The 27765-nt window shown below is 50.0% G+C and overlaps 2 protein-coding genes across 6 annotated transcripts in view; one reads left to right on the top strand and one right to left on the bottom strand.

The window, feature by feature from the left end:
* The first annotated feature begins 1361 nt into the window (after positions 1-1361).
* dstyk (dual serine/threonine and tyrosine protein kinase) lies at positions 1362-11948 on the top strand. The gene is made up of 14 exons (XM_057029558.1): positions 1362-2517; positions 3435-3844; positions 6414-6905; positions 7288-7483; positions 8040-8278; positions 8355-8438; positions 8531-8707; positions 9864-9993; positions 10169-10325; positions 10538-10670; positions 10768-10881; positions 10997-11111; positions 11198-11332; positions 11409-11948. Exons 1-14 carry the CDS (start codon positions 2319-2321, stop codon positions 11591-11593), a joined length of 2766 nt encoding a protein of 921 aa, XP_056885538.1. The 5' UTR covers positions 1362-2318; the 3' UTR covers positions 11594-11948.
* A 272-nt stretch (positions 11949-12220) lies between these two features.
* celsr2 (cadherin, EGF LAG seven-pass G-type receptor 2) overlaps positions 12221-27765 on the bottom strand; it is a 35785-nt gene continuing 20240 nt past the window's right edge. Inside the window, exons 4-34 of one of the 5 annotated variants that reach the window (XM_057029557.1) lie at positions 26614-26729; positions 26359-26447; positions 23388-23515; positions 22925-23088; positions 22638-22763; positions 21580-21749; positions 20889-21068; positions 20695-20808; positions 20375-20531; positions 20099-20240; positions 19855-19975; positions 19465-19648; positions 19264-19365; positions 19038-19132; positions 18501-18710; positions 18116-18299; positions 17560-17878; positions 17306-17473; positions 17105-17228; positions 16817-17017; positions 16518-16692; positions 15873-15985; positions 15720-15799; positions 15509-15635; positions 15311-15421; positions 15093-15223; positions 14930-15015; positions 14697-14855; positions 14426-14602; positions 14137-14344; positions 12221-12917 (exon numbers count right to left, since the gene is read on the bottom strand). In XM_057029557.1, the coding sequence (XP_056885537.1) occupies positions 12884-12917; positions 14137-14344; positions 14426-14602; positions 14697-14855; positions 14930-15015; positions 15093-15223; positions 15311-15421; positions 15509-15635; positions 15720-15799; positions 15873-15985; positions 16518-16692; positions 16817-17017; positions 17105-17228; positions 17306-17473; positions 17560-17878; positions 18116-18299; positions 18501-18710; positions 19038-19132; positions 19264-19365; positions 19465-19648; positions 19855-19975; positions 20099-20240; positions 20375-20531; positions 20695-20808; positions 20889-21068; positions 21580-21749; positions 22638-22763; positions 22925-23088; positions 23388-23515; positions 26359-26447; positions 26614-26729 (4495 nt within the window). In that variant the 3' untranslated portion in view covers positions 12221-12883. Of the gene's footprint in view, positions 13649-14136; positions 14345-14425; positions 14603-14696; positions 14856-14929; positions 15016-15092; positions 15224-15310; positions 15422-15508; positions 15636-15719; positions 15800-15872; positions 15986-16517; positions 16693-16816; positions 17018-17104; positions 17229-17305; positions 17474-17559; positions 17879-18115; positions 18300-18500; positions 18711-19037; positions 19133-19263; positions 19366-19464; positions 19649-19854; positions 19976-20098; positions 20241-20374; positions 20532-20694; positions 20809-20888; positions 21069-21579; positions 21750-22637; positions 22764-22924; positions 23089-23387; positions 23546-26358; positions 26448-26613; positions 26730-27765 lie in introns of all 5 variants that reach the window. The other 4 variants (XM_057029554.1, XM_057029555.1, XM_057029556.1 and 1 more) reach the window with 4 other exon arrangements.

Raw genomic sequence — 27765 nt, 5'->3', positions numbered from 1 at the left:
ATTTTTCAAAAGTCATACAAATGGCCATAAAGTGCCATTGGTGGAAGACTTGGTCAGGCTGCACAGGAGCGGAGCTGATTAACAGACATAGACAATGTTCAGTACGCTCCTAATTGATGCTTTGACGCAGTTGGCTGTGCCCCTGTTTCAAGTATTTGGAATTGTCGTCCAACCTCATCAGCCATACTTGCTGCCAGTCAGTCTTCTGAATAATAAGCAAGGAACACCGTGTACGTAGAGGAACCAGCATCTATTCACAAACTGTTTTGTTTACTCATACAATATCAAGCATGTTCATTATCTTGGAAGGATTTGGTTCTGTAAATTCAAGTTTAAAAAAAAAAAGTCGAATATGAATAATTTTTTTTAAATGTAGTTGTAGTTTAATATGTCTGCCAGAGGAGGGAGACACAGAACTGCGTCACAATTCAAATACTACTACTACTACTACTACTACTACTACTACTACTACTACTACTACTAATAATAATAATAATAATAATAATATAATAATAATAATAATAATAATAATAATAATAGAATATATAATATTTACCTGTTTCACTGTTATAATTACCCTTAAAAAATTATCTGTATATTTGAACAGGTTGGTTCATACATGTTTTAATGTACATACATAATGACATACCTTGCATAATTTTTCCAAAATTAAAAGTATATCACAAGGTTATTTCTTCTCAATGTAAAAAACAATTGTTCCTCTCAACATCTCGCCTTTTACATGAATTTATGGATGAAACTGTTCCACCAAACAAATGATAGCTTTAAGTGCAATAAACATGGTGCTTTCTTAAAAGAAAAAAAAGTAAGACAAGTATTGGTCAAAGATTAGAATGGAGAATTTTGAGATGCGGTGAGGTTGTTTTTAATGCTACATTTTCCAATCTCCTATTTTCCTGTTGAACATCTCTCTCACCAAGACTCCTCTGGACCATGAGATTGTGGAATCTCTCCCTCTCCTGGTCATTATGGCTTTTGACAGATATTGAAATATTGGACCACTTTCTGAGGGCCCACTTTGGATCATAACTGGTTATAGTCAGTGTTTCTATGTTATTTGTAATTCTACCCTCAATGAGTGTGACTTGATTTGGCATTTCTGACTCGATTATAATTCAAGATTCAAGATGTACTTTATTCATGAAAGATTATAACGTTGTAAATTTAAAAAAACGACTTTTTATGCATTTATTTACTGTCAGTGTTTGAATACCTTCAACCAACTGAACGATTTTTTTTATAATTAACTTGATAGAATGCTTAATTCGAAGTAGGTCACGCAGGTCCATGTCAGCGCGCTTATAGTCCTACATTTCCCAGAGGGCTTTGCGCGAGCCCGAACCCCGCCCTTTTCTCGCCCTCTGGCTTGTGTCTCCACTGTTTTGCATTGATTTGATCGCGGGTCACAACAACGATGTGATTTGTTTAGGTTGCGCCTCGCCCCGCGACAGCGCTCACCCTCCGCTTCATCGTCATCGCCGCGTCTGTAGGAAATGGTCAAAATCCACCGTTTGCTCCGTCGCCGCTCTCCGGGGTCGAAGACGTCTGCTGGATACTCGCGGACGAAATTAGTTTAAGGGAAACTTTTGCGCCGCGGGGTCTCGACAGGAGAGCCGCCGGTGGGTTGTGGTGATCACCCCCCGGTGCATTAAGGTGGGATCTCTTGATTAAACACGGCTCTGTATGGCTGTGAGACGGTGACACGGACTATTTAGGCGGAGGCTATGCCTGCTGCGCCAGGCCGAGGTGAGGACGGACGGGAGATGACTTCTGGCTAGCAGTGCGAACATTAATCCGGACTATTGTCACCAAACAGTCGACACAGCTGTGCTTTGGTTCTGTTCGGCTTTGCTTCAATACACTCCGACGTTCTTGGCCAGCGTCACCTAAAAAGTAGTTGGACACAACAGTGCCGAACGAGTTTTTAATGCTACGCTGTTAGCGCCATTGATTTAATCAGATTTCACCTCGGGGCAGTATTAAGTCGATCATCTCTGCACCGGAAGTTATGCTGCACAGATTCGGTGTCGGGACGAGAAAAGGCGAATGTTTGGCCCTTGTTCACGGTTCCGAGCGACTGTGGGGTCAGTCTGGGCAGTAATGCGGCTAATCCCATGTTAAAACGCAACCCCGTTGAATTAAAGCCTCGCTGGCGAACCTGTCATTGACCCAACTAAACGAACCCATCGGAGAGGACCGAGAACGGTTCGGGAACGGGACACCGCTCGGTTGCGGGGGGAGTTCTGGGCTTTTTACTGTCTTTTTTTTTTTGCAAATCGCAACGTCACCTGTTGGTCATGGAGGGACATGGACCCCAGAAATCCAGCCCTTTAGCCCGGGACCTAACGAGGGCATTCAACGGCTACAACAAACACACCGTGCAGCTGAAGAAGAACCTGAAGGAGACCCACGCGTTCTTCCGGGAGATGAGGCAGAACTACAGCAACACCTGTGCATCCTCCACGTTGAGCTCCGATTCGGCTTCTCTGGAGACAAGTAAGGCTGCACATCAACCATCTGTGTCCGCCAGACCCCATTGTCTCACACAGTTTCACTGTTGTGCCACAGAACAAATGACTGCTAAGAGTATAGTGTAAAAAATGCTCTATTTATGGTCAGGGGAACCCAAAAGAGGTTAAGCACTCCCGCTTAAGCATGAGCAGACTAAGTGGCCTCATTATGCTGAGATTTGGGTGCTTAATAGATACTTAAATCTTTTATTTTGCGTTGAGTTGGGTGGTAGGAACCAGTTTCAGAATAATCACATGTCTTCACAGCGATTTGGGACAGTCAAAGCGGCGACGACGTGATGATGGAACTTAGCCCAAACCTTGTCAGGACAAATGTACCGTAACAATGAATCCTCTTCCTCACCTGGTGGGTGGATTCATCACATACAAGCATTGGTCCCGCTTATCCGTGTGCAGGCATGCGTCACATGATGCGTTAAGACCAAAGCCGAGTGGGTTCTGGCTAATTTCGGTAGATTTCACGGCTGTATCCGCAGCGTTTGTCCATTTCACAGCCTGCAGTGTGTAGATCATGTGTCGAAAGCTGGAATAGCAGGCGTGAATGTGTCACGTAAGCCCGCGGGCGACTGTTGACGGGAATGTCGGCTTGTTGTCGCGGGCTAACGGGGATCCTGCCAGAAAGGAAAGAATCCGTGCGTTAATTCTGAAATTTCAGTGGTGACGTAGTCGGCTCTTCTGTCTGTGCCAGAGCGGGACAAGCTCAGGAAATGGAAGGATAATTCCCGGGAATTCCTAAGAAGCGAAATTAGATTCGAAAAGTTGCTGTGATCTGCTGTTTGTTCGTGTTATTGAGTCATCGGAGACCATCTATGAATGAGCGTTCAAGCAAATAGGCTAAATGTTGGTAATTACACTTTCCCTTCGCCCTCTGTCTGTTTCCAGGTCAGTTCAGCTGCATCTCCTTTCCCAGCCACGAAGAAGAGTTCCTGCGTAACACCGTCGGAGCGGCCCCGTACATCCTGGTGCTGGGACAGGACTGTGCCGCCCGCTACCAGCTCCTCAACTGCCTCCTGGGGGAGAGGCTGCTGCCCCTGGGCCCTCAAGCTGGACATGCCTGCCAAGGAGGCCAGGGTAGCACCTGCAAGAGGCGGAAGTTGTGCTTCACCCACGGCAAACAGACGCGGCTCAGCCTGGCCCTGCCGGGCCAGTACGAGCTGGTGCACCAGCTGGTGGCGAACTGTGGCCGCTGGGATACGGTGCCCCGGGAAGACCTGGAGATCCTGGATGAGTGCGAGGATCCGGCTCACAGGCAAGCCGAGTTGGAGATAACGCTACACCACCCAATGCTACAGGTAGGCCACGCGCTCGTTCCACTGGAGCCGCCGTCTTCCTTTTCCCATTTTTAAATGTATAATGTAAAAACCAGGATTCATATATTGTGGTTTGATTGCATTTACAGCCACTTGAACCTGTTAAGAAGTACAAATGATTGACATTACAGCTACAATAAAACTGAGGTCTAATTATTTGGGTTTTTCCATCATAATTGGACTCCATAATGCACAGTTCTGTATGCCCTGCTAAATTAGATGCACGAAACAAACTTAATCCGTTAATAATGGCAACGATCGATGGCCCCAGAAATATGACAAATTCCTGTGTGCTGTTTCTCTCCTTGGTGCCACTGTGAGTGCTCCGATCTTAAAGAGATTACCATGAAGAGCTGATTATTTCTTATTTTGTTCGGTGGTTTGCAGGCTAGACTTCATTAAACATTCTTGGCCCGTTACAGGCATTTCTTGAAAGAAATACACAGCGGTGCAGACCAACAAGTGTTGGCCCGTTGTTTCCTTCATCCTGGTGCTACAGACGCGGTATAATGGAGGGGTGCATTAAGTTTACACTGTGAAATTAAGCCCGTAATAGTCATTATCACATGCGACGCGAGGAAATGAGTGTCGTATCATTTAGAACGAGCCCCCCGGTGCAGTGAGCATCACACATTTGCAGAAAGTAGGCCCAGCTTGGCCTCGGAGCGGCCCACCCGCCCAACCCCCTTACGTAATGCCACTGATCTGGTGCGATTCACATGACTCGCTTATGTTAAAAAGAAAAAAACTCAACCCCTTTGCTGTGACATGGTTGCCACGGCTACGTCCGAATGCGGGACTTTCTGGTCCGCGTCCCGACTAAAATGTATTTTTAGCTCATCTTGATCAGTTTGAATTGAAAGGCACCTTGTTAAATGTTTGCCCATATTTAAGACTGACTTGATGTGTGAGAGAGAATTAGGGTTTTTATGCTTGAATCGGTCTAATTATGGGAAAACCTGCCCCTTGAAAATGAAAACTAACTAACTAACTAACTAACTAACTAACTAACTAACTAACTAACTAACTGGCTGGCTTTTGTCATTATGCATTATGCACTGGTAATGTTCCTTGTGGATTTTATTTCATTTTGAAATAATAGTTCTGCTGACTGGACTTGAAGGCTGCTAATATCTCGTCCTGATTGGGAGCTTGTGGCCGTGGCGGCCATTTGAGTTCAGCTAACTCGACTATTGTTGTGCTCTGTAAACCAGTTTGTCATCCTGAAGGGAGCCTCTGAGGCATACAGGTTACACCTTCGGGGTTTTGCATTTTCAGCATAGCAGTGCTGCAGACGGCAGCAACCAGTTCACAAAATGCTTTCTCGGCCTGGCCAGTTTCGGTTTTGTGGATTTTAGCTGCAGTTTCCTGGTCCTGGCTGACGGGGAAGGTTCTGAGGATGCATCGCCTGTATCAATACGTGTTCATGTTATATGTGCAGGGAAAAGACTGAAAGTAATTCCAGTCATACTGACTTCTCAGAACACTTTCTAGCAAAATAAAATGAGTAAAGATGCTGATGATCACAAGCCACAAAGTTAAACAGGGCTGTTACTGAGAGCTGCATAGAGAACGTGCTTAGTTTAAGCGGACGCAGCTGAAGAATCTCTCCAGTCACTGTGGTATTCACACGTAACTGCAATAATCACAGCAACCTGTTTTAGAGGTCGACACATGAGAAGCAGCTCACTAACTATGCTTAAGACTGCTTGTCCAACATATATAAAGGTCCTTTTATGTCCCGGTTCTGTCCCGTCATGATTCGGAACATCTTGCTTGTGATATTAGCGTCTGCCCTGAAGCTATGCTAATGGTCAAAACAGCTGCGTCTTCTCAGTCGGACACGAGCATTAATTTTTTCTTTATGCACGCATTGAAAAGCAAAATGATTGCTTAATAGTATACCATAAAGAGTGTGTTTAGAGCTTGTTATTGGAAGATGAATGCACTGGGGGTATTAACGAGTCAGTCGATTTTTGATTGGCCGTGAACGAATGTTTGCAGGCCATCTCTGTTCCAAAGAGACTGCCCAGACGGGCCGGGCTCTTGTTTCTAGGAGACAGGACTGACTGTCTCTTTTGTGTAGCCCTTACTCATTTTCCCCTCTCCCTCGTGTCTCTCTCAGGCTGCCTCCAAGACGGTTTTTGTTAATGCTGTTATTTTAAACGGGTTTTTTTAGCGACGCCTATCACTGCTGTCACTAGAATTCCCTGGAAAAAGTCCATCCAGGTTACAACGTGCGGTCTCCACACACATCACTGTCAGTGGTAGTGCAGCACTACACCGTTCTAAAGGGTGTTTTTAAAGGGAGGGCTTAGTCATTCTTTAAATATGGGTTGTGCTTGTGTCTGCAGAAAAGGGCCACGTTGCTGATACAAAGGCAGGATTGTTTTGAGATGTGTAATATATCATCTGCATGTGTAACCTGTAGAGAAAGCCACGTTCAGTTCATTCTGTGGAGTCCTCATCGGGGACCATCCACCTCTTCCTTTTGGACAGGTCCAGCTGCACGTCAGGGTTGAAAGGAAATAACCTTTTCTTCTGTCCCCAGGAGGCGAAGGTCATGGTGGTCCCCTGTCCGAGTGTCCAGCCCATCGAGGAAGCGATTGAAGACTGCACTCGCAGTGCGATCCCCATCGTCCTCTACGCCGTCAACCAGGACTCCCTCAGCTCGGAGCAAGTGGCCGACCTCTGGAAGGTCAAAGAGATTCTGTCTTTCCCCATCTGTTTTGTTCGCCTGCCCAATTTGTCAGAAGACTCGTCAGAACCGGGCCAGCGTTTCGAGAAGGATAAGAGCAAGCTCCAGAAGCAGCTCCTCTCCCACGGCCTCCTCACCTGCCCAATGGGAAACTGCTCTTGCGGGGCCCCCACACAAATGCCCACCCCAGGTGCAAAGCCCCAGAGTGTCCTGGGTGAGAACTTTGAAAGGCTTCACCGGATACTGGTTCCTTTTACTCGCCAAGTGCTACAAAACCAGCAGGTGGAGGCCGCAAGTTTGCTGAACGGGCTTCATTGTCGCTGTCTCGATCTGTTTATCAACCAGGTGAGGCCTCTCAGCGCTGTCAGCTTGCTTTAGTTTAAAATTCCCCGATTTGAACTTGTTGGGTTTGCTCACGTCTGAGCGGAAACGTGTGCCGCACGTTATCGCGCCGCCACGCTGGCGTGATTTTAGGCACCGCCGCCTTCACAGTGGTTCTATTGTGCCCTCCATAGACTGAAGCTCGAGTGATCTGCACACCCACAAGTTCTCTATTCCACCTTCTTTTTTGCTCCCTCAGCATTATTAGATTGCTCTACATCTGCAACATCAAAGGGTCACATTTGAGACTCATGTGAAAGTCTCTGCCGTCACGTCTCCAGCTGTTCTGACCCAGTATGCCCTTGGAAAAATAATCAGCCACCCCCTCTCACTCGTTTGCCTCCAGGCCTTTGACATGCAGCGGGACCTGCAGATAACGCCGCGCAGGCTGGAGTACACCCGTGAGAAAGAGGGCGAACTCTTCACCTCCCTCATGGCCATCGCCAACCGCAAACAGGAGGAGATGAAGGACATGATCGTGGAGACGCTGGGCAGCATGAAGGAGCAGCTGCTGGAGGACGCTGCCAACCTGGAGTTCACAGGTCAGTTGTGAAGCACACCGGACCAGAACCACACACGGACAGAGGTCCGGGTGCAGCTGCCAGCGGACGGAGGTTCTGGGTTTCAGCTCGGTTCTTCCTCTTAGGAGTTTGCTTGTTGTACTCCAGGTTCCCACAGTCCCAGAACAGAAATGGCCCCTTAGGTGTGAGTGTATGTGAAGGTGTGGCTGTATTCCTGCCCACCACCGTGTGAATGCTGGGGTACACTCCTGCACCCCACCCCCACCCCCACGCCCCCATTGAGATTAAGCATCAATTAAGGGGAAATGTGTAGAAGATCTTAAATGCAAATGTACATCTGGTACTTTTTTCTAGCTTTGATTGCAGAAGAGCGATTACATGCATCCTTTGTTTTGCAGTAACACCTTAAATGTAATGAGCAATAATTCTGTCTTTAATATATTTTAGTTAAAGCTGATGGTGGACTCTCAGGGCCCAGACAGGTCATTTTTTAATTTGATCTGTTTTCTTATAGATGGCTTTTATTCTATGGAGGGCTTGTGTAGGTGGATCATCAGATGTTTTCTTTCTCCTGCAGACATCATTGTGACAACTAACGGAGATCCCGTGACATCGAAAGAGATCAAATCCTGCATCCACCAGATCCAGGACCTGATAGTGGTCCGTTTGAATCAGGCAGTGGCGAATAAGCTCATCAGCTCGGTGGACTACCTGAGGGAGAGCTTCGTGGGAACGCTGGAGCGATGCCTCGACAGCTTGGAGAAGTCTCACATCGAGTCGTCGGTCCACAACATCACCTCCAACCACCTGAAACAGGTCAGTGGCTGCGTGGATCTGCTCGTATTCTGGCTGAGGTACGAGGTGTATTTACCTACGCTGTCATCAAATGCAGTTATTAAATGCTGCTTATCACGTGGAGGTCACCTTTCACTCCGGATCTTCTGTCACAAGGCTCTTCTGGGAGCAAATCAAGCAGGTCAGTCATTGACGGATCCAGCCAGAGCAGGTTCAGTCCACCTGCTGACATCTGGAAGACTGAACGATTGGATGTTTCTTCCCTTGTTGTAGATAATTCACAGGATAACCTTTGTGAACCCTCCTGCCATCACGCCCGAGTGGAAACGAAAAGTGGCCCAGGATGCCATCGAAAGTCTCAGTGCTGCCAAACTGGCCAGAAGCATCTGTTCCCAGTTCAGAACCCGCCTCAACAGCTCCCACGAGGCTTTTGCAGCATCCCTGCGACAGGTGATGTTTATCTTTTATTTCTTAAGACCAATAAAACCCCGGTGTGACCTAGTTCAAATCATTTCAAAAGGCAAAGAGTTTAGTGACCCAGCTTCACCTTCACTGACATAGCGACGTCGTACGGGTTCCCAGACACGTGTGGTCCACTGGTCTGGGAGCAAACCAACGCAGAGATCCTCAACCGCACATGTCCCCAGTCCCCCGACATCCAGGCCCCTGAGCTGCAGCTCTGTCTGCGTCTCCCTTGACAAACACAGTCAAGTGACAGCGATCATCACATGACGGACAGTGTGGATCACATAAAGGACCACATTTCCATGCTGGCCAATTCCCCGCTCACAGGCCTTCCACAGAAAGATCGATTATCTTATCGTAGCTATATTGTAACAGGATATAAATTAAATTTCAATGAATGAATACGCTTATTTCTTTGTGCGTCGCGTCTTTGACCTAGTATTTGATGCCTGTGTGCAGGAGTCAAGCTAATAGCATTATACTTGTGTCACATGCCTTCCTGTCTGCAGCACAGACTGTGCATCAGTTGTATTTATGTTGAGGTCACACTGTCAAAATAATGGTGCTGCTACAAATAAATCATGACTTAAATTAAGGGAGATTAAGTTGACTGACCAAAATAATGTTTCTTCTCAGCTCAGTGTGAGGTAAAGAAATATACAGAGGGGGAACTTTGTCGTGACCTTTGGCTGAATCAACTTGATTCATGAGCACGTTCACTCTGAGGTCAAGACAGACGACCTGTGCAGGTCAGCTTCCACGATCGTGGAGCCTTCTGACATTCTGATGACGTTCATGTGGTCCGGGGGGGAAAAGTGGCCTGTCGGAGAGAGAGAGACATGTTGTGTTGAGACTTGGGTGCGACAGAAATAGTGCTGCAACGCAAATAGCGAAAATAAAGTTAAATAAAACTACAGATTTAGATCCGTCCAGAATGATGAATTGCCTAAATTGTAAATGATGAATAATTCTCCCCATAATGTCACAAATTAGGACTGTGTCCTTAACTTGGCGCGACAGAGAAAGTAAATTAGTTTTAAAGCATCCGCATCATGGTTGTAATAAAGTGGATATAGAAATGATACCATACATCAACGCTTGCGTTCTGAATCATGACCTGACGTTGTGTTGACTTTTCCAGCTGGAGGAACGGCACACGGGCCGGCTGGAGCGCACCGAGGACCTGTGGCTGCGCGTAAGGAAGGACCACGCCCCTCGGCTGGCGCGCCTGTCCCTGGAGAGCCGCTCCCTCCGGGACGTGCTGCTGCACGGTGAGTGATTCACGTCTCAATCCTCCCAGTGTTGTCACACAAGACAAATGTGTGTGTGACGTCAGGTCATTCAACCAAAAAAAAAAACCGGATTGGTGAATATTGAGAAGTTGGCAGTTGATTGTGCCCGCATATGTTTCCAACCCAAACTAACTGCTTTGTTTTGTTTTGACAGGAAAGCCGAAGCTCGGCCGAGAGCTGGGCAGGGGCCAGTACGGAGTCGTGTACCTCTGCGACAACTGGGGGGGGCATTACCCCTGCGCGTTAAAGTCGGTGGTGCCGCCTGACGACAAACACTGGAACGACCTGGCGTTGGAGTTTCACTACACCAGGTGAGGCGGCGGCGTCGCTGCTGGGAGATGGTTGTTTTTCACGTCAAACACAAGCTGATCGTGTCCGACGGTGCGTTAAACTGTAATTGCTCGTGTGCACGTTAAGAGCACATTTTTTGGCAGCCTACCAGTAGTTTGACTGTTTCCACCTGCTGCCCTTATTGTGCTGTCACGCTGTACACGTGTGAGCCCTCCTGCTCTCTCTGGTTCAGGACTCTGCCTAAACATGAGCGACTGGTGGACCTGCACGGGTCGGTGATCGACCACACCTACGCGGGCGGCTCCAGCATCGCCGTGCTGCTCATCATGGAGCGGCTGCACAGAGACCTGTACACAGGCCTGAAGGTGGGGTGGCCCTGCCGTAAAAACACCCGCAATATCTCGCAAGGCTCGTCCACGGCTTCCAGCTGATCTAGCCTTTTCTGCCCCCCCTTCCCCCCAGGCTGGGTTATCGCTTCAGGAGCGGCTTCAGATCGCTTTGGATGTGGTGGAGGGGATCCGCTTCCTGCACAATCAGGGCCTCCTACACCGAGACATTAAGCTGAAGAACGTTCTGGTGAGTCCAAAAACCAGAACCACGTCAGTAGGGAGAGCACAAATAAGACTAATTATTACTAAATATGTTCTTTATCCATATAAATTGCTTTATGACCTCGTTCTGCCGGATGCAGTTGGACAAACAAAACCGTGCGAAGATAACTGACCTGGGCTTCTGTAAACCAGAGGCCATGATGTCCGGCAGCATCGTGGGGACGCCCATACACATGGCGCCGGAGCTGTTCACCGGTGCGCTCCACTTGATCACAGGGGTCTGTTCTCCTTTCATCATCCCGTCACAGTGTCGTTATTCCAAACCGCCTTCTTTCTCACAGGGAAGTACGATAACTCTGTGGATGTTTATGCTTTCGGGATCCTCTTCTGGTACCTCTGCGCCGGTTCGGTCAAACTCCCAGAAGCCTTTGAGAAATGCTCCAGCAAGGACCAGCTCTGGAACAACGTCAAAAAAGGTGAGGGGTGATTGCGCCTTCAGATTTGCTCTCCAGCTGGTTGCCGGCTGGTAACGGCTGCTGTCCCGCCGTCCAGGAGCCAGACCCGAGCGGCTGCCCTGCTTCGACGAGGAGTGCTGGCAGCTGATGGAGGCCTGCTGGAACGGCGACCCTTCCCAGAGGCCCCTGCTTGGAATCGTGGAGCCCAGCCTGCAAAGCATCATGGTCCGTCTGTGCTGCGGCTCGGAGCAGAAGAGCAGCAGCCTCGAGGACTCCAGCTGAACCCCCCCCAGCGCCACTAACACTGTGTGACAGTGAACTGTCGTGTATTTATGAACGGTAGAGTTGGAACATTCCGGCGTTGTTGGATTTACATTATTTATGAGGAGTCGAGACCAGAAGTTTTGGGCTTTTTTATGTTTGTGCTCTGTGTATTTGTATACAAACTCAGTACAGAATGCTATCGTTGGGCTAATCGCTATTTGGTATCTAGATACAGATTGTTTTAAAAAATAGTCCATTGTCAGTATTATGAAAAATATAGATAAGATTAATTTTAGACTGTATTTAAATAGAACACATCTGAATCTGTACAATACATCCTTTTTTAAAATAAAAGATCTGGTACAGCAAATAATTGTCATGATTGTTGTGGGGGGGGTGGTTCTTTGTAAAGCTTTAAATAGTTGTTATCCTTGTGATTTAATGTGTCTGTAATTGACACCTGATGTATCCTAATAATTAAAGCACACTGGTTGTGTGTATGATGGTGAAAGAGGACAGAAAAGCCTCTAATTAATGTAGATTTATGGAAAATAAGTCAAAATAATTCAAAATGAAACTTGCACAGTTTAAAAAGGCATCATATTTACGCCTGAAAGTCACAAAATCCACAAAAACAGGCAGAAATGGTAGAAAACAGTTTTAATCATTAAAAAGAGGGGCATCAGAGGGAAAAAACACGTGTTGAGACCAAAGCTGACCTGATCGACCTGCTAGTGTTAGTCCTCATGGCGTCGACGATTTTACATGAAATACACGGAGCTGATGAAAAAAGGTATCCAAAGAGTTTTACGCATTTACTTTAAAGATATGTCCTCGTTCATTTACAGGTCACTGTACAGTTAAACACCTCGAGGAGTCTCAACAACAGTTTTACACAGAATTTACAGATGGCAACACCTCTCGAGCTAATCTACAAAATACAGCTGTTTTAGTTGATGAGTGAATGCGTTCGGCCTGGGGGGGGGGGTGAAAATGAGCTTTAAAAGTCTATAAATCGTTGGCTCTCAGTCATTTACAAAACAAGATTTATCAAAAAGTCTTCTGGTCTTTACATGCAGATTCCGTTTTAATCTGGAAACACTCCTGAAGAACGAGCGTGAGCTTCTTCTTTATGTCTTAAATTGTCCAGTAACGAGCAGCAACAGGCGCTCTGCATCATCTCGGAGGGAGTCTCTGCATCTGTTGGCGGCCCGGCGTCTACAGTCACTCACACAAAATCAGGAAGACGTGGGACAGGAGTTCCTGTCCGGAATAAAGGAATTTCCCTGAATGTTGACAAGTCTACAGCTAGATTGCCCGTCCAAAAGCGTCTTCACATATCCTGGAACGAAAAAAAAATGACGACAAACTCTACAAAAAAAAGATAATATTAATCCCAGCGCTGACACACCGGCGCCGTCAATTCCTTAAAAAAAGTGCATTGCTTCAAGTAAACAAAAATGATTTGTTTAAAGGGAGAATGAGACTCATTCTGTCAGTGTGTGTTCGCCTGGGTCAGTGCAGTGACTCCTGAGGTTTGGCACACGTGCACACACACACACACGCACGCACGCACACACACGCACGCACGCACACACACACACACACACACACACACATTTCCACAGATATGCGCTTTGTCCCGGGAAGTTCCTCATTCTTCCACGTTTCTTCTAAAAAAGGAGTCCAGATCCCCGTGATTAGCAGTCGCTGATGAGGAGGCGTAGGCTCAATTAGTTGCTCGCACGCGCACACACACGCATCTGTCCGTCAACGTGGTCACATGGTGCTGTTGCAGTGGCTGCTGGGAAAACAGGGCGTTGCATCATGGAGCGGTCGGCCGAGTTCGGGACGGATGGAGAGGAGTCAGAGATGGATGTGGAGAGACACGAGAAAACAATAAAAGAAATAAACGTGCGTGAGGTGGTGCAACACGCACACAGACACACACACACAGACAAACACAGAGACACACAGAGATGATTGATGATAAACTGAAGCACCAATCTGAAGACAGTGACCCCGAGTCAATGAGGATCAAAGCTTCATGGGATAAAATTAAAGAATAAAAATCTGTGGTTAGTTTTGGAAGAGAGAAGGCAAAGACAATCAATTAGCAAAGGGATTATTTTCCCGATCTAAATAATCTTTGAGTTTCCTATATACCCTGCAGTGGCGTGCACGGACTCGTGCAAATACAGACAATTCAGAGGGATAGGCTCATTAAGTATATTAAGGCTAAAGTTAAATGAATTCAGATTCCAAAATCCGCATTAAACCGCCTGATTTTAGCGTCACCATTCAGATTAAAGAGAGGAAATGATTTCTTCTGGGTCCGACTGTGTGAGTCCGACCCCTGCAGGATGGCTGCTGCCTTCAGTTGGTCAGAGACCAACGTTTGAGAGCGATCGATGGGAATGAGACGGAGCACGACCAATGAAAACGACACATCTTTGAACACAGGCGGCTGAGCTGAATGATTCCTGAGACGCAGAGACGAGACACTGGACACGCGGACAAACGGGACTTTTCCAGCGTGTTACGCTGTCGTCAATACTCACTCTGACCCCGACGAGTCGCCGTCCACCGTCCCCGCCTTGATGGTCAAAGCCACGCCGTTCAACGGCTCGGGCAGGCTGGTTTTCGCACGGCCTTCGCTGGAGGAGGACCCCCGCGGAGAGCCGGGGGCGTCCCCGCAGGGGTGCTTGTGGACGCGGCTGGGACAGTTCCTCTCTACGATGGGAGACAGCTGCTTCTTCTTCAGGATGCCTGCATTGGACCCAGAAGTGGCGTCTTAATGAAGAGAAGTTGGGATCGTTTCAAATCTGCATCGGCGTGGCTGAAGTTTACCTTTGTGAGGGGGGGCGCCGAGGCTCGGCAGACCCGGCAGCAGCAGCGCCAGGCTGTCCTGCGTCCTGCTGTCTGAGAACACGCGAGAGTTGTGTCCGAGACCTGAATCTGAGCGGTTCGGAACGTCGGGCTTCAATCGGTCTGGACCTGTGAGTTCGCCGTTGCCATTTTCTGTATCTGTGGGCCAGAACATCCTGTTGTCTAAACAGATCCTATGTCCAAGTATCAGATTCACGTCCACGGTTAAAGTCCACCACATGGGCACCTCTACCTTGTGGGTGCGGCCGCTTTCCTGAATTGGATGCCAGGTTCTCCCAGCATTCCTCAGGAGGGAGCGGGCCTTCCTCATCCTCGCTGTCGGAGGAGTGCGTGGAGGCGTAGGAACCGCTCTGGTCGTCCTCTAGAGACAGATCGCTGTCCGAGTCCGACTCTAAACATGGAGACAGAGGAGATGTTCATACTGTAATGATCGCAGCCTTCCCGCTAAATCAGGAATCCCACTACCGTCCAGCTGCTCCTTGGTTTCGTGGAAGAGCGAGGCGTGGTCGTTCAGGGCGATGTGCGCCTGGCTGCTGTTCAAGCCCTCGTCCCTGAAAGGACAGAGACAAAGAACGGGTTGACGGCGCTCCTCTCGCTACTGTACGACGACGGGAGCTTTTCGTCTCACCTCAGGAGAAATGGCACGTAGCTCTGCTGGCTCTTCCCGCTCTGCATGGTGCCGTTCAGGGACGCGCTGGAGTCTCCGAACGGAAGGTGGTACAACTGGCCGTCGGCGTAGTGTGTGTTGCATTTATAGCCCTGAAGACGAGGGGAGGAGATATCAAGAACATCCGAGAAGAAACACCTCAAATAGAACGGGAATCCGTTTTTCCTTGATGGACTCACCGAAGCCTTGGACTTGATCATGTGGTCCGGGCGCTTGCGGCCGCAGCAGTACTTCATGGCACTCCTGGCCTCCTTATTGAAGACAACTCGAAAGAAGAAGACTAACGGTCCCTGGGGGGGTCGGATGGAGGAAGAAAGGAAGAGGAGTCAGGATGGAGAGGGGTCAGGGGTGGCTCCAGGGGGAGGCGCAGAGCTCACCTGGAGACAGTTGAAGCCAGCGAACAGGTAGTGGAAGACGATGATGTCGCTGTTGACGGAGAGGAGAGCCAGGAAACAGGTGACTGAGACCAGGAAGAGGACGCCACCGGCGGTCTTCAGGCCCGAGCTGCAGAACATGGAGGACAGGGTGGGGATGATTTAACTGACACCGCCGCTCATTTCCTGTTCCAGTTTGACCTTTCTCACTCACACGTGAGGCTCCTTCTCCAGGCTGTGGAGTCGGGGCGAGCAGGACGCCCGCGACGACAGGACGTACAGGAAGATGTTCATCTGTGGGACATAATATTTAGACCATCACTGCCCACAAAAGACCAGAGAAGATTCACCATCAGCACTGACTCACCGACACCGCTATGGCAACGGGTCCTGCAAAGCTCCAGATCAGAGTGTCGTACACGGACAGCCAACAGTAGTCCGGGTTCCCGTAGCCTTCAGGGTCCAGTCCCACCGCCAAACCTGAAAACCATCAGAAGCAGACGCACGGTGGCATCAGATAACGGCGTCACAGATCCCAGCGTGTTTATTCGTTTATGTAACATACAACTGAAACCGTTCCCTAATTTCGGGAAGCCACTTTTCCGGAGCTGCCTGGAGAAAAATCACCAGCACTACAAGGAAACGTATAAATTCTGCCCTGATTTATTTCTTCCCAGCACTGTCACAATGGACACGCTTGTTGTGCAATCACACCTCTCGGAAAGGCCGTGGGTGCATTCAATGAGGGTGCTGTTATATCAAAGTTAAAAATGAAGAGCTGCTGTTTGACCATCATGGGATTGAATAACTAGGCAACAATAGTGACTGTTTGACTGTTAAGAGGCTACTGGAAGATAACAGCGCCCTCTGGTGGAAGATCAAAAGATGGTCAGATTGGTAGAAAGGAAGGATCTGGACTGACGAGTAAATTAACCTTAACCTGGTTACGTTGTTTAAATAGTCTACGCCGCATGTTGCTGATCAAAGAAAACAAACAAATATGGTCTCACACCTGTGATGAAGGCGGGCACCCCCCAGCCAATCAGGTAGTAGAACCTCATCGGGCCGTAGTTGATGTCTCGCACTTCGCTGACCATGCGGTAGATGTGCAGCCCCTCCAGGAAGAGCCAGGAGAACGTGCAGAGGTAGAAGAAGTGCAGCAGGATGGCCACGATGGTGCACAAAAACTGCACGGGAAGGGAGGCAAAAATGGATTTTATTGGCTTTTAAGGGTCTGGTGATGGATAAAAACACAAATGTGCTTCTTAAAACGTGATAAATAAAATAAATGTGCGTGTGGGGGCTCATTACTGGGTTGTCGGCCTGGTTAATTCCCAGGATGAAGATGAGCTCAGAGAGGAAGAGCGCCATCCCTCCGTTGTTAATTATGCTGGTCTTGTTGCACTTCATGGCCCTCAGGCAGAGGAGGAAGACGATGGTGAGGAAGAGGAAGCCCAGCGTCACACCGACCGTGCTCCATGTCAGGAGTTTAATCGGCAGAATCTCCCCGTTCTGACGCCACAAGAACAACCAGAGTAAAACCAGAGCAACCGCGTGTCGCTTCATTGTCAACGTGTGCGTGCGCTCGCCGCCTCTCACCTCCCTCCTGGAGACATCCATGAGCACGGCGAAGCTGGTCATGTGATAACACTGGCAGCTGATGTGGGTGCTGTTTCGGAAAACCACCTCGCAGCCTTTCGCCGACCAGCCGCCCTTCCCGCCGCTGTGGTCATTAAACAGAGAGGAGGTGAGGAAAACCATGGTTGGATTCTGGGTCAGATTCTGGGGTCGTCTGCTCACAGGATGGTGTGATTCCAGAGGACGCAGATGGGTTTAGAGCGCTCCTCAGTGGTGACAAGGCGGAACTGCAGGGTGATGGGTTTGTCCAGATTGTGCTGCAGCAGTCTGTCGTTATCGTGTACGGCGATGCTGACCACCGGCGTGTTGATGACCGGGCGCTTCGGCACGCTGGCGATGACGAGAGCACGCAGAAATTAAACATCTGCATCAGTCGCACAGAATGATTCCTATTCCAGCACCGCTGGAGTGCTTACCGCAGGCTCCTCTTGTCGGAATCGTAGCTCTCTGGTAAGAGCGACGCCAGGCTGTAGAATATCATCACACTGGCGATGGCGTCCTGCTGGTCGTCTTCCGGGTGACGCCTCTTTCTAACGGTTGAGCGGTTCCTCGACGAGGAGTCCGGGAACACGTCCAAGTGTCTGTGGCCTTTGGTGTCCACAGGTGGCTGGAAGACGGAGTCCGGCAGAGTGACGGTTGTTTCCAGGTCAGCGGGCCGGGGGCCCCGCAGCGACTGGTACCGCGGGAGCCTGGCACCGGCGAAATTCAGCTTTTTAAGGCGGTCGACAGAGATGACTGCAGAAGGAAACCGCACGTCTCATGATTATAATTCAGGATATTTTTGCTTCACGTTCTCAGTAATGTGGCAACATTAGCTGGATCGAAGCAGCCAGATTTTGCTGGATTCAGGACAAATATTCTCTCGCTCTTTAATTCATTCCTTCTTTTCCCCTGACTCACTTCTTTCACTCACGATGTTGCCTTCAGCCGAGTACAGCCTATGATGTTTAGCATGTTGCGCTTCAGGCTCACCTAAGTGCGGCGTGACGAAGGTGAACGGGCTGAGGTAGGTCTTCCTCATGTTCTGCGCCAGCGTGTTGGTGTACTCCTCGAAACGGCGCAGCAGCGCCGCCGTGCCGCCCTCAGAGTGCTGGATGAGCTCCCAGTGTGGCCGTGTGTCTGGAGACAGGATGGCGCTGCTCACGCGGACCAGATTCTGTCGGGAGACAGCGAGAGGTCGGTGTGAGAGGATGACAGAGAGGATGGGGGGGGGGGGGTGGGGGGTGTGTGCTGTAGCCCTGCGGAGGTGACAGGAAGCTGCGGGACCAGTTCTGGTTACAAGCCAGATTAGGTCACCACAGCATCCACAGAGTACTGAGGTGTTAGATTGTCGTCATGTTTTGGTGTCGGGTGTCACCTCGGTGAAGTGCACGTCCTGCGTGGCTGTGAGGTTGAAGCCCTGCTGGTTGCTCTCGTGCTGCAGCAGACTCTCCATGAGCCGATACGCCACTTTCACATCGCTGCCGTAGTACTTCTCTGTGTGCAGGGTGGCGTTGGCCAACATGGCCGCGGTCTGCTGGACGCGGCCAGAATCCAGGAGCGACGCATTATGGTAAAATTTGTCCGACTGGAGAAAGGGAAGAGTAAAAGATGAGCTCGCAAAGACGCAAGGGAGCGCGAGGTTGGATCGCACTGGGGTTGTTTGTTGCCCTGACATTTTCAGGAGTTCCTCTATGAGGCCTGACATTTCAGGGTCAAACATCTTGACCTTTACCCAAATTCTAATGAAATCCTCTGACATTTGTGGCAGCGATGAATCGCTGCCTCGGTAATTATCACATGAATATGCACGGTGAATCTTAACGGATGTGATGATTCCGCCGCGATCACGTGTGCAGACATTTGTGAGGATCATGTCTAATGATGCTCGTGGGTCTCAGGAGGGGTGACACACCAGGATCTTGAGCTTGCTGAAGGTGGTGGAGGTGCAGTTGAAGAGATTGGGGGGCAGCCAGCCCTTGTGCTCGTCGCAGTGCCGGATGGCCGTGCCTGGGGAAAGAGGTGGGGGGAGTGATTGCATGAGGCTGCAGCTGAGAGAAGGCTTGAGGCAAATTGCATATGTCGCCATTATAATATGGTAATTTGATGATCTGTCTGGGTAAATGAAAACCTTATCGTACCGAGGGTTCCCCTAGGACAGGACACCGCTGCGGGGAGACCAAACTTAGTCCTGGGCCACCAGATCCCAGCCTCGATGGCCTGGGGGCAGCTGTCATAGATTACTGAGAGAAGGGAGGGAGGAGGTGAGGACGCGCTAAATTATTTATTGCACAAGTGTAACAAGTACGACGAGCGGGCGACTCCAGCGCGTGCGTTCTGACCTTCGCAACCATTAGCGGAGACCTCGGCGAAGGGGTTGTCGCAGCGGTCGCACTGGCGTCCGATCACGCCGGGCTTGCACTGGCACTGGCCGCTGTCACGGTCGCACGCTCTGGAGAAGGAGCCGAGCGGGTAACAGTCGCACAGCAGACAGCCGTCGCTGCCCTCGGGATGGTAGTGGTTGTCCTGGATACCAACGGAGAGGAAGGGCTCGTTGATGGGAGTTATGCATCCCAGAGTTCGGCGACGGATTCTTTAACATTTTCAAGCTTTTGCACTTTAAACACTCATCTCAGGTTTTAGTGCTTCCAGGCGAAATTTAGAATAAAATGGAATTAAATGATAAAGACGTTACTGCTCTGCTTCTTCGGGTTTGGTACAGCAGTTCTCACCTTACACCGACACTCTCCGCTCGTCTTGTTGCAGTCAAAATCGAAGCCCTTGTGCGTCTGGCAGTTACAGGGGCCGCAGGTCTTGTGACCCCACTGACCTCTGGGACACGGAAGGTCGGTCCTGTGGACACACAGACGCGCACGTGCGTGTTTTAGGTAAGGCTGCAGTGATGAGTGACTAATGAAGGAGCCACCAGCTACTGTCAGCACACAGCTTTTTATTTAAAAAATAAAAAAGGCTCACTTTTTCTCGCAGTAATGACCAAAGTAGTTCCTGGAACAGTCGCAGGTGTAACCACGGGAGGAGCTCAGCTTCCTCGTGCACGCCGATTCGTGCTCGCAGGGGTTCAGCGAGCACGCATCAGTGCAGCTGTTGCCATAGAATCCTGTCAAAAGGAGGGAAACACGGGTAAACAAAGACTCCACCTGAGCAAGCAGAAAAAATGTGTCTTTAAAAAATTAGAATAGTTCAAATCGAATCTTCACACGACTTTTTTTTTTTGCTCTGTGACAAACTGACCAGCGTGGCAAGTGCAGGAGTGGCTGTCCCAGTCGTCCCTGCAGTAGCTGTTAGCAGGACAGGGGTTTGAGCTGCAGGGGTCTGGCACGCTGCAGCCCGGCTCCACCTTCACCTTCCTGGCCTGAGACAAACTCAGAGCCCCCCCGATACGCAGACCCTGCAGAGAAATGCATCGTTGTGTACAAATCCACCTAGCAAACAACGCTGGACGGCAGGAAGACGGTGCTGCTCTGTGTGACCCGAATGCGGACCAGCATTTAACTGAACTTGAATTGACTTGACAATGTTTGAGTTAAGTCAAATGTAACAAAAAGACCGACCTGTATGCATCCACGGAAGCCATGCAGAATTTTCCCATCAGGCATTGCCAAACCGCCCACGCTCACCGTCTTCAACTTGGACTCACGCAGCTTCCCGTCCACCTCCATACTGGCCTGAAAACGTGCAGCAAAGCGCTCTAAAGGCTGCAGCCGTGCGGCTGAAATAGTGACGGCCACGAGACCCCAGAACCCACCAGATAGAGTCCCTGATCTAATGACAGCACCGCTTTGTGGTGGCTCAGTGGCCCCCCCAGACTGCTAATATCCAACTGCAAATGGTGCCACTCGCCGTCGTTCACCAGCGCCTCCTCCAGGCGGGACAGGGTTGAATCTTCACCCCGGTGGAGCCCCATCAGAACACTCCCATCACGCAGCTGCACCGGCAGGAGGGAGAAGAGAGAAAACGGTGTGTGTAGAACAGAGCGCTGTTTTATGCAAAGGTCAACGTGTAAACGTCAACTGTGCGGGATGGAAATAGACGATCTGAACGGGCAGTCTAGACAAGTTAAATTAAAGGATTAAAAATAGCCCAGATATTGTCAGCAGGTCCGATTAGTTCCCCGATATTCACTAATGCTGCGGCTAACAGTCAGCAGATGGAGCCGCTGCATTTCTGGTGCCCTTCTGGAGTCACAAATGAGAATTATGAGTCCAAAATAATTAAGATACACTTCAAAGCTAATTTTTTATATATAATTTTTTGTAAATATAAGGCATATTTTTAAAGAATTTCTAAATAATGTTGGCTCATCCTCTGAACACAATTACAATTCCTGCCCTATTTTTTTTACTATCACCGCCATCAAACATCAAACTTTACCACGAGACTCAAGGTGTGTGTGTGTGTGTGTGTGTGTGTGTGTGTGTGTGAGAGAGACACCTCACCTGCAGAGTCAGGTTGTGCCGCAGGCCGGAGGAGATGTGCATCAGCAACGCGCTGGCCTGGCGCGTGCGCAGCATCAGCTCCAGGTGCCACGGCACGGAGGACGCCAACGCCGCCATGTTGTTCCACTGCAACAGGCTGTTGCCGAGGAAACGTTGCGGGCTAGCCATGACTAAAATGAAAATTTTAAAAAAGACCGTAAGAGGGAGCGACCTCGCGGAGCTCCTGTTATTGCCCCCCCCCATGTTTATCTGATGTTTGTGCTTCACGGTGCAGAATGATGAAGATGCAGGCGAAGCTGCACAAATGTTCCTCTGCACGACGTGGAAACGGTTTCATTCCTGACTGGCCTTTAACGGCAGATCAATTCAGACGCAGTTCATTCAGTGTGGACAGAGAGGGGGTCGAATGAAGGTCACTCTGCCTGATTCAAAAACTCGATCGTGCCTTCAAACCATCACACACGCGCACACACAATCAATGGAAGCAAGTGTAAATAAAGAGCGCGGTTCTCCGCACCAGCATTTCAGCGCCGCCGCTACGATTTACTTCCAATACGGATTGAATTTGTGGGTCAGAGTTCAGTTCACCTGACTGGCAACAACAACACATCCATATTGATGGAGGACGCTTACACGTATCACTGAGCCAAGTATTCGTGACAAACCAAATATTATTGACATCACCCACAGCGCCAGTGACAGATAACAGAGATGCTGTACGTGTGTTTCCTGCTTGTTTCCTTGATGGGGATCATTTCCCTTCCTGCTCAGAGTGAAAAGGTGCGCTCTTTTGCTGCTTGTTCACATTCCGAGCGCCTCGTCTCAAATTGCGGTGAAGCATAAATCAGCAGGGACAACAGCTGCAGAGGCTCAGGTGGAACAAAAACAGACACTGGAGAATGTGAGGGGCGAAACGTTAGCTAAGGATGGGTCCTCAGCGAGCGGCTCTAGATTCAAATGAACTCAAATCCTGTTCACTAGGCGCATTTCCTGTAGTTGATTCCAGAGTTTCTGCCCCTCAAACACGGAGGAGCCCAACCGCCCCCCCGGTCTCTCACCTCTCTCGCAGTTATTTCCTCCAAATCCGAGCGGGCAGTCGCAGCTGAAGGAGCCCCAGAGGTTCACACAGGTGCCCCCGTTCAGACACGGGTTGTTGTTGCAGAAATGTCTTTTGGCAGAGCACCCTGGCACCCGGCGAGAGTAACAGATTGTTAATAGTGAATTAGGGGGTAATAAATGAGTAATAACAGCTGAAATAATAATCGCCATCAGTCTCTCGGGCTTCCCACAGTAAACCAGTACCCGAGGGCCAAGGATCTGGAAAGGAATCCAGGTCAGAACACACCTGGCAGAGTGCCGTTGTTGGCGATGAAGCTGGCCATGTCCACGTGCTGGTTGTCCACGCGCAGGTTCTTCATGCAGCCCACAAACTGCCGGTGGCGGACGGGGAAGTCCTCGGGGAGCTTCGGAACCCCTCCGAGGAGCAGGGGCCCGGTCAGGTCCAGCGATCTGGGGAGACCAACAGTTACACCAGCCCGCGTTGCTTTGCATCATTAAGACTAGTGTGTGTGTGTGTGTGTGTGTGTGTGTGTGTGTGTGTGAATGAAAAATTCATCACAGAAGCAGTTTCGCAGTCACCCCCCCCCCAACCCCCTTATAAACACTCCTATAAAGTGCAAAGCCTGGAGATGTGGAACTTCAAAACAAGTTGACTCTGTATTAATGAGCCGAGGCAAAGAGAAGGCAGAACCGCCGCGTTTGTGGTGCCACGCTGGTGTTATTGGCGTTCTGGGTCAGAACTTACTTACTTTTTAGAGCCTGATTGGCTGCCCTGGGCGGAGCAGGTGTAGTTCCCGATCACGTGGCCGAACCTGAGGGCAACGGAGGTGTCGCAGTTGTCCACCGTCACCACCACGACCTTCTGGTCCGAGGGGCCCTGCGGCAGACCGGCCTGGTTGAGGATCGGCTGTGGCGCGACAGACAGACCCAACAATAATCCTTATTTATGGATTTTAAGAAAAGTGGACAGAGAGAGACAATATTTTGACTTGGACAAAAGAGAGTTGTTTCCTCCAGGCCTGTGGTGATGTAAGAAACCATCAGAAAACCTGGAAACGGCTCAGTCAGGGCTGCTATTTTTAAGACTACAGAAGCGGTTTTGTCATGCAAACCTTATAAATAGGATCCACTGCAAGACTGTTATGCTGCTATCAATTCTGCCCCATTTAACAAAGGATTCATCTATAAAGCAATAAAGACTCTCAGCCAATGTTTAGCTGTTTACCATGCACACACACACACACACACACACACACACCACACACACACACACCACACACACACACACCACACACACACACACAGTAGAAGAGGTATCTCTCCGCAGGACATCGCTGCTGTCAACAAAGGAGCTTTTTCATTGTCCGAAAAAACAATGGGGGGACACTAAAAGAGGGAGGGGTCTTCGGGAGAGAAAATCATGAGCCTGTCAATAAAAGGTCAGGACTTCTTTTCAAGCCTCCCGGTTTCCTGGAGGTCACTCGGGGCTCATGTTAACCCCTGGTGCAGGTTCAAGCTGGTGCTGCCAGCTGAAGAGCAGAGAAGGGACCGTCCCTCCTCAGACCTGCAGGCCTTGGCTGAGGTGTCAGCTGGTGAGACGGGATTTAGGGAGGAATTAGCTTGTCTGCATGAGCAGCGGCTGACAGCGAGAGGCGGCTTAGTGATGATGGATAGAAAACAGATATTGAGCCAGCGTGTTGTGATTATGAATTGGTGACGTCCACCGTGGAGCCATGCAGTCACGAAGCGCCATCTTTTCTGTCTAATATTAACTCAAGAGATAGTCACTCTGGTCTGGCCCAATAACAGCCCTAAATGTAGCTTCAGATGTGCTAAAACTAGCAAGCTAACATGCGCATGCTTCCAATCCAACTAGCAGAAGCCGCATTGACCTATTTCTTGCGCTCATACTTTCTTATTTTCCCATTTATAATTTAGCATTTTGCTCTGCTGATATCAGCTAAGTGAAACAGCAAAGTTCTGTGTTTATTTTCCACACATGCTAACATTTAAAGGTGGTCACCAGGCAAATCATCTGTTTCCATCCATCCTCCTTCCAGCTGCACAGCCCTTTTATCTCACTTCGCTGTCACCGTTTAAACCATAGATCTTCTGTCTCTGAACTGAATTAACGCGTCTTGCTCTACGAGCCCCCCCCCACCCCCCCCCCACCTCTCCAACTGTCCAGCGTCTCTCCCCCAGGGATTTATCCTCCTCCTGACCTCCCGACATGAAATCTCCCTCCAGTCTGAAGAAGCTGGACGAACGTGTAAGAAACGGCATCACGGTTCATCCTCAGAGGAGCCGCACTTAATAGCCGACCTGCTAATATTTGTCACGATATAAATGTTATTCAGGTGAGGGAATAAAGTCCTCATCCCCGACAGCAGGGCCGGTTTTTCCCACAGGAAAACTAAAATGTTAAGCAGACGCTGAAAGTGCCTTTGACGTCTTTGCTGCCTCCTAAAGCGAATTCGTTACAAATTTGTTGATGATGAAACGAGCAAACAAGCTGCGCCGAATGGGCGAATGCGGAATCGTCCCACATGCTGTTTAGCTCGGCGGCGTTTCCCTCCGCGGTGAATGCTGTGAAACCGGCATCGCTCCAGATTGGACGCTCCCTCCGCTGACCTCTGCTGTCATCAGTCACGGCTGTTGACTCCCCAATAATGAGCATCTGTCAGAGCACCTTCTGCCGGACAAAACCCCGTCCTGTCAGCGCTGATCGGAGCGCACATATTTGCTCAGGGCCGCATCAAACGCTGCTCTCGCGCGCCCCGGCGGGGGCATTATGGGAATATGAGTTGGCGGCCAGAGGGTGAGCACAGATGGACAGGCGGCATAAATATGGGGGTCGAAGATTGACTGGAAAAACCATAGCAACAAGAGGGCTCGGCCATGAAGCGCGGCGTCCCCGTTCAAAGCCAGAGTCAATACTTCTCCCGTCTTTTCTTCGCTGCTCTCCTGCTTCACTCTTCTGTCCTCGCTGGAGAACAGAGAGTGGGGGGCACCTTCCCCGGGGCCGCATCATTCACTGCCCGTGATCCCAAAGGAAGCGGAGCCCAACACAAAGGCAGCGGTCATTGCCATTCTCCACAGTCCCCCGCCATCCTGAAAGCCACATTTTAATCCAGAATGCCCCCCTCCCCACCACATTCTGCCCCACCCCCTGCGGACAGGGACGGGTCGGAGTGGGCCACCGCGGGATACCTCCAGTGGGAGGAGCCGCGCTTGTACCTCAACGGTTCCAGGAGAGCTGGAGCGGCTGGGACGGGGGCAGCATGGAGGTGGACTTGGCTTCTGGGAATCACTGGGAATCTACAGTCGTCTCCCTGCTTTGATCCCGTCTTCATTTTTCACTAAAGTCCCCACGTCGCCGTGACTTTGGCAACAATCTGACACAGCAAGTGTCATCGCTGGCAAAACGCTCGAGCAGCGGGGGGGGCGTTGCCTGGCAACCCCTCTCTGAAGCAAAGCGACTTCCTCACTGGGGTGAAATGCGACATTCCCGGCTGGGAAAACACGGACGGAACATTCCTCCGCCGATGGAGTCGCCACATTCTCACGGAACAACGGGGTTAATGAAAACATAGCCGCCCGGGTCTGAGCGCGTCAGGAAAAACACGTGTCTGTCAGTCATCCCGTGACCTCGCTGGGTCAGAGTCGGCTTGGCTCACTTCCAGCTCAGCCAGCCTTCCGACTCCCCGCTCCAGATCGTACCTTGTTGTAGTAATGCACCTCCACCACGTGCCACTGCCCGTCGCTCACGCCGCCGGCGATGTGCGGCGAGACCGTGGTCTTGGTCTCACCTGAGGAAGAGTCAAACGGGCAAATACCTCAGCAAAGCCGGAGGAATGCTAATTTTTGCTAATTATTGCTAATTTTCCCTGATGGACACCCCCTAAAGGGATCAATAAAGTACTCTTGAATCTTGGAAGTGTGATTCTGACGCCGTTCCGGGGACGACCGTCCTACCTGCGGAGTAGGTGAGCTGAATCTGCTCCTCGATGATTTCCATGGCGATGAAGTCATGTTTCTCATTGAAGCGGCCGTTGTAGAGCAGCAGGCCGTTCGGCTCCCTGGTAGCAAATCTAAACAAAAGACATGGAAATAGATTCAGCGCCACATGAATCTACTCTGAAAACAGGAATTGAACCCTCCGCCTTCGTGGGGCGCTGAAGGAAAGGAGGCCGAGCTCATGGTTGACCCATTTAAATAGATCTATACTTCCTTCCTCATTCACGCATTGCGTCCCTGTCACAAAGGGGCGCTCCCATGACTGCGGTAATACGCGAGGTGTTACTTTCTACTGCGAAAAGAGGAAGAAAAACGAAAAAAAAGGGCCGGAGATTTTGATAACAATGCCGAGCTATTACAAAGATCACTGCACGGATAACGGGGTTAATCTGGAACACAAGGCAGAGTCGCCCGGAGAGAAAGTAGAGGGAGGGCTGCAGAGATCCTCCATCCACGAATAAACAACGCTTCGATAGAAAACTGGGGCGCTGCCAGCCCGTCTGAATGGAGGAAATCCATTATCCCAACGAGGGACGCATCGAGGCAGCGGTTTCAAAATCAATTTAACGTCAGAATCCCGGCGTGGCCACAGCGGCCGCTTATTCATGTACAGTAAATGTACGTTTCAATACATCTGCACGGCCCAGATGGCCGCCGGCCTCCGTCCTCTGGTCTGGGATCACGTGGTCTACCACGGCTGCATCATCACCGATCTGACAGGGATACAGACAGTTGGGCCCCAAATATAAGAATTAAGATCCATTTCACAGGTGAACGAGCCACAAACGGGGGTCACCGTTATCCCGGTGGGATACATTGATCCAAATTCAGCTAAGACGTTTCTGAAAGACGCGGTCAAGCCCGAGGTCGCTCATCATGGACGCCGTTTGTGCTGTACGCCTGCGCCGCCGAGGAGCCGGGGGCCACGGTCCCGCTGACCTGCTTACTGAGGAAAAACTCCTGATAACCATGACCTCGGCGGGAAGAGAACGTGGACGCTCCAGCTGACGATAACAGAGGAGACGGGACGCAGACACAGCTGTCGGATGAGCTGTATCAGTAAAAAAAACCACTGGGGGCCAACTGGGATTTACAGTCTATTACCCCCCC

This window comes from Takifugu flavidus, chromosome 4, assembly GCF_003711565.1.
Source record: "Takifugu flavidus isolate HTHZ2018 chromosome 4, ASM371156v2, whole genome shotgun sequence".
Lineage (NCBI taxonomy): Eukaryota > Metazoa > Chordata > Actinopteri > Tetraodontiformes > Tetraodontidae > Takifugu > Takifugu flavidus.
Note: the sequence above shows the minus strand (reverse complement) of the source record. Positions and strands in the feature narration are given on the sequence as shown.

Excerpts from the sequence above, each read along its gene's own strand:
- dstyk (XM_057029558.1), top strand. The coding sequence starts at position 2,319 with ATGGAGGGACATGGACCCCAGAAATCCAGCCCTTTAGCCCGGGACCTA. Across the intron at positions 3,845-6,413 it reads TACACCACCCAATGCTACAG|GAGGCGAAGGTCATGGTGGT; the intron begins GTAGGCCACGCG and ends TTCTGTCCCCAG. Across the intron at positions 11,112-11,197 it reads GGCGCCGGAGCTGTTCACCG|GGAAGTACGATAACTCTGTG; the intron begins GTGCGCTCCACT and ends TCTTTCTCACAG.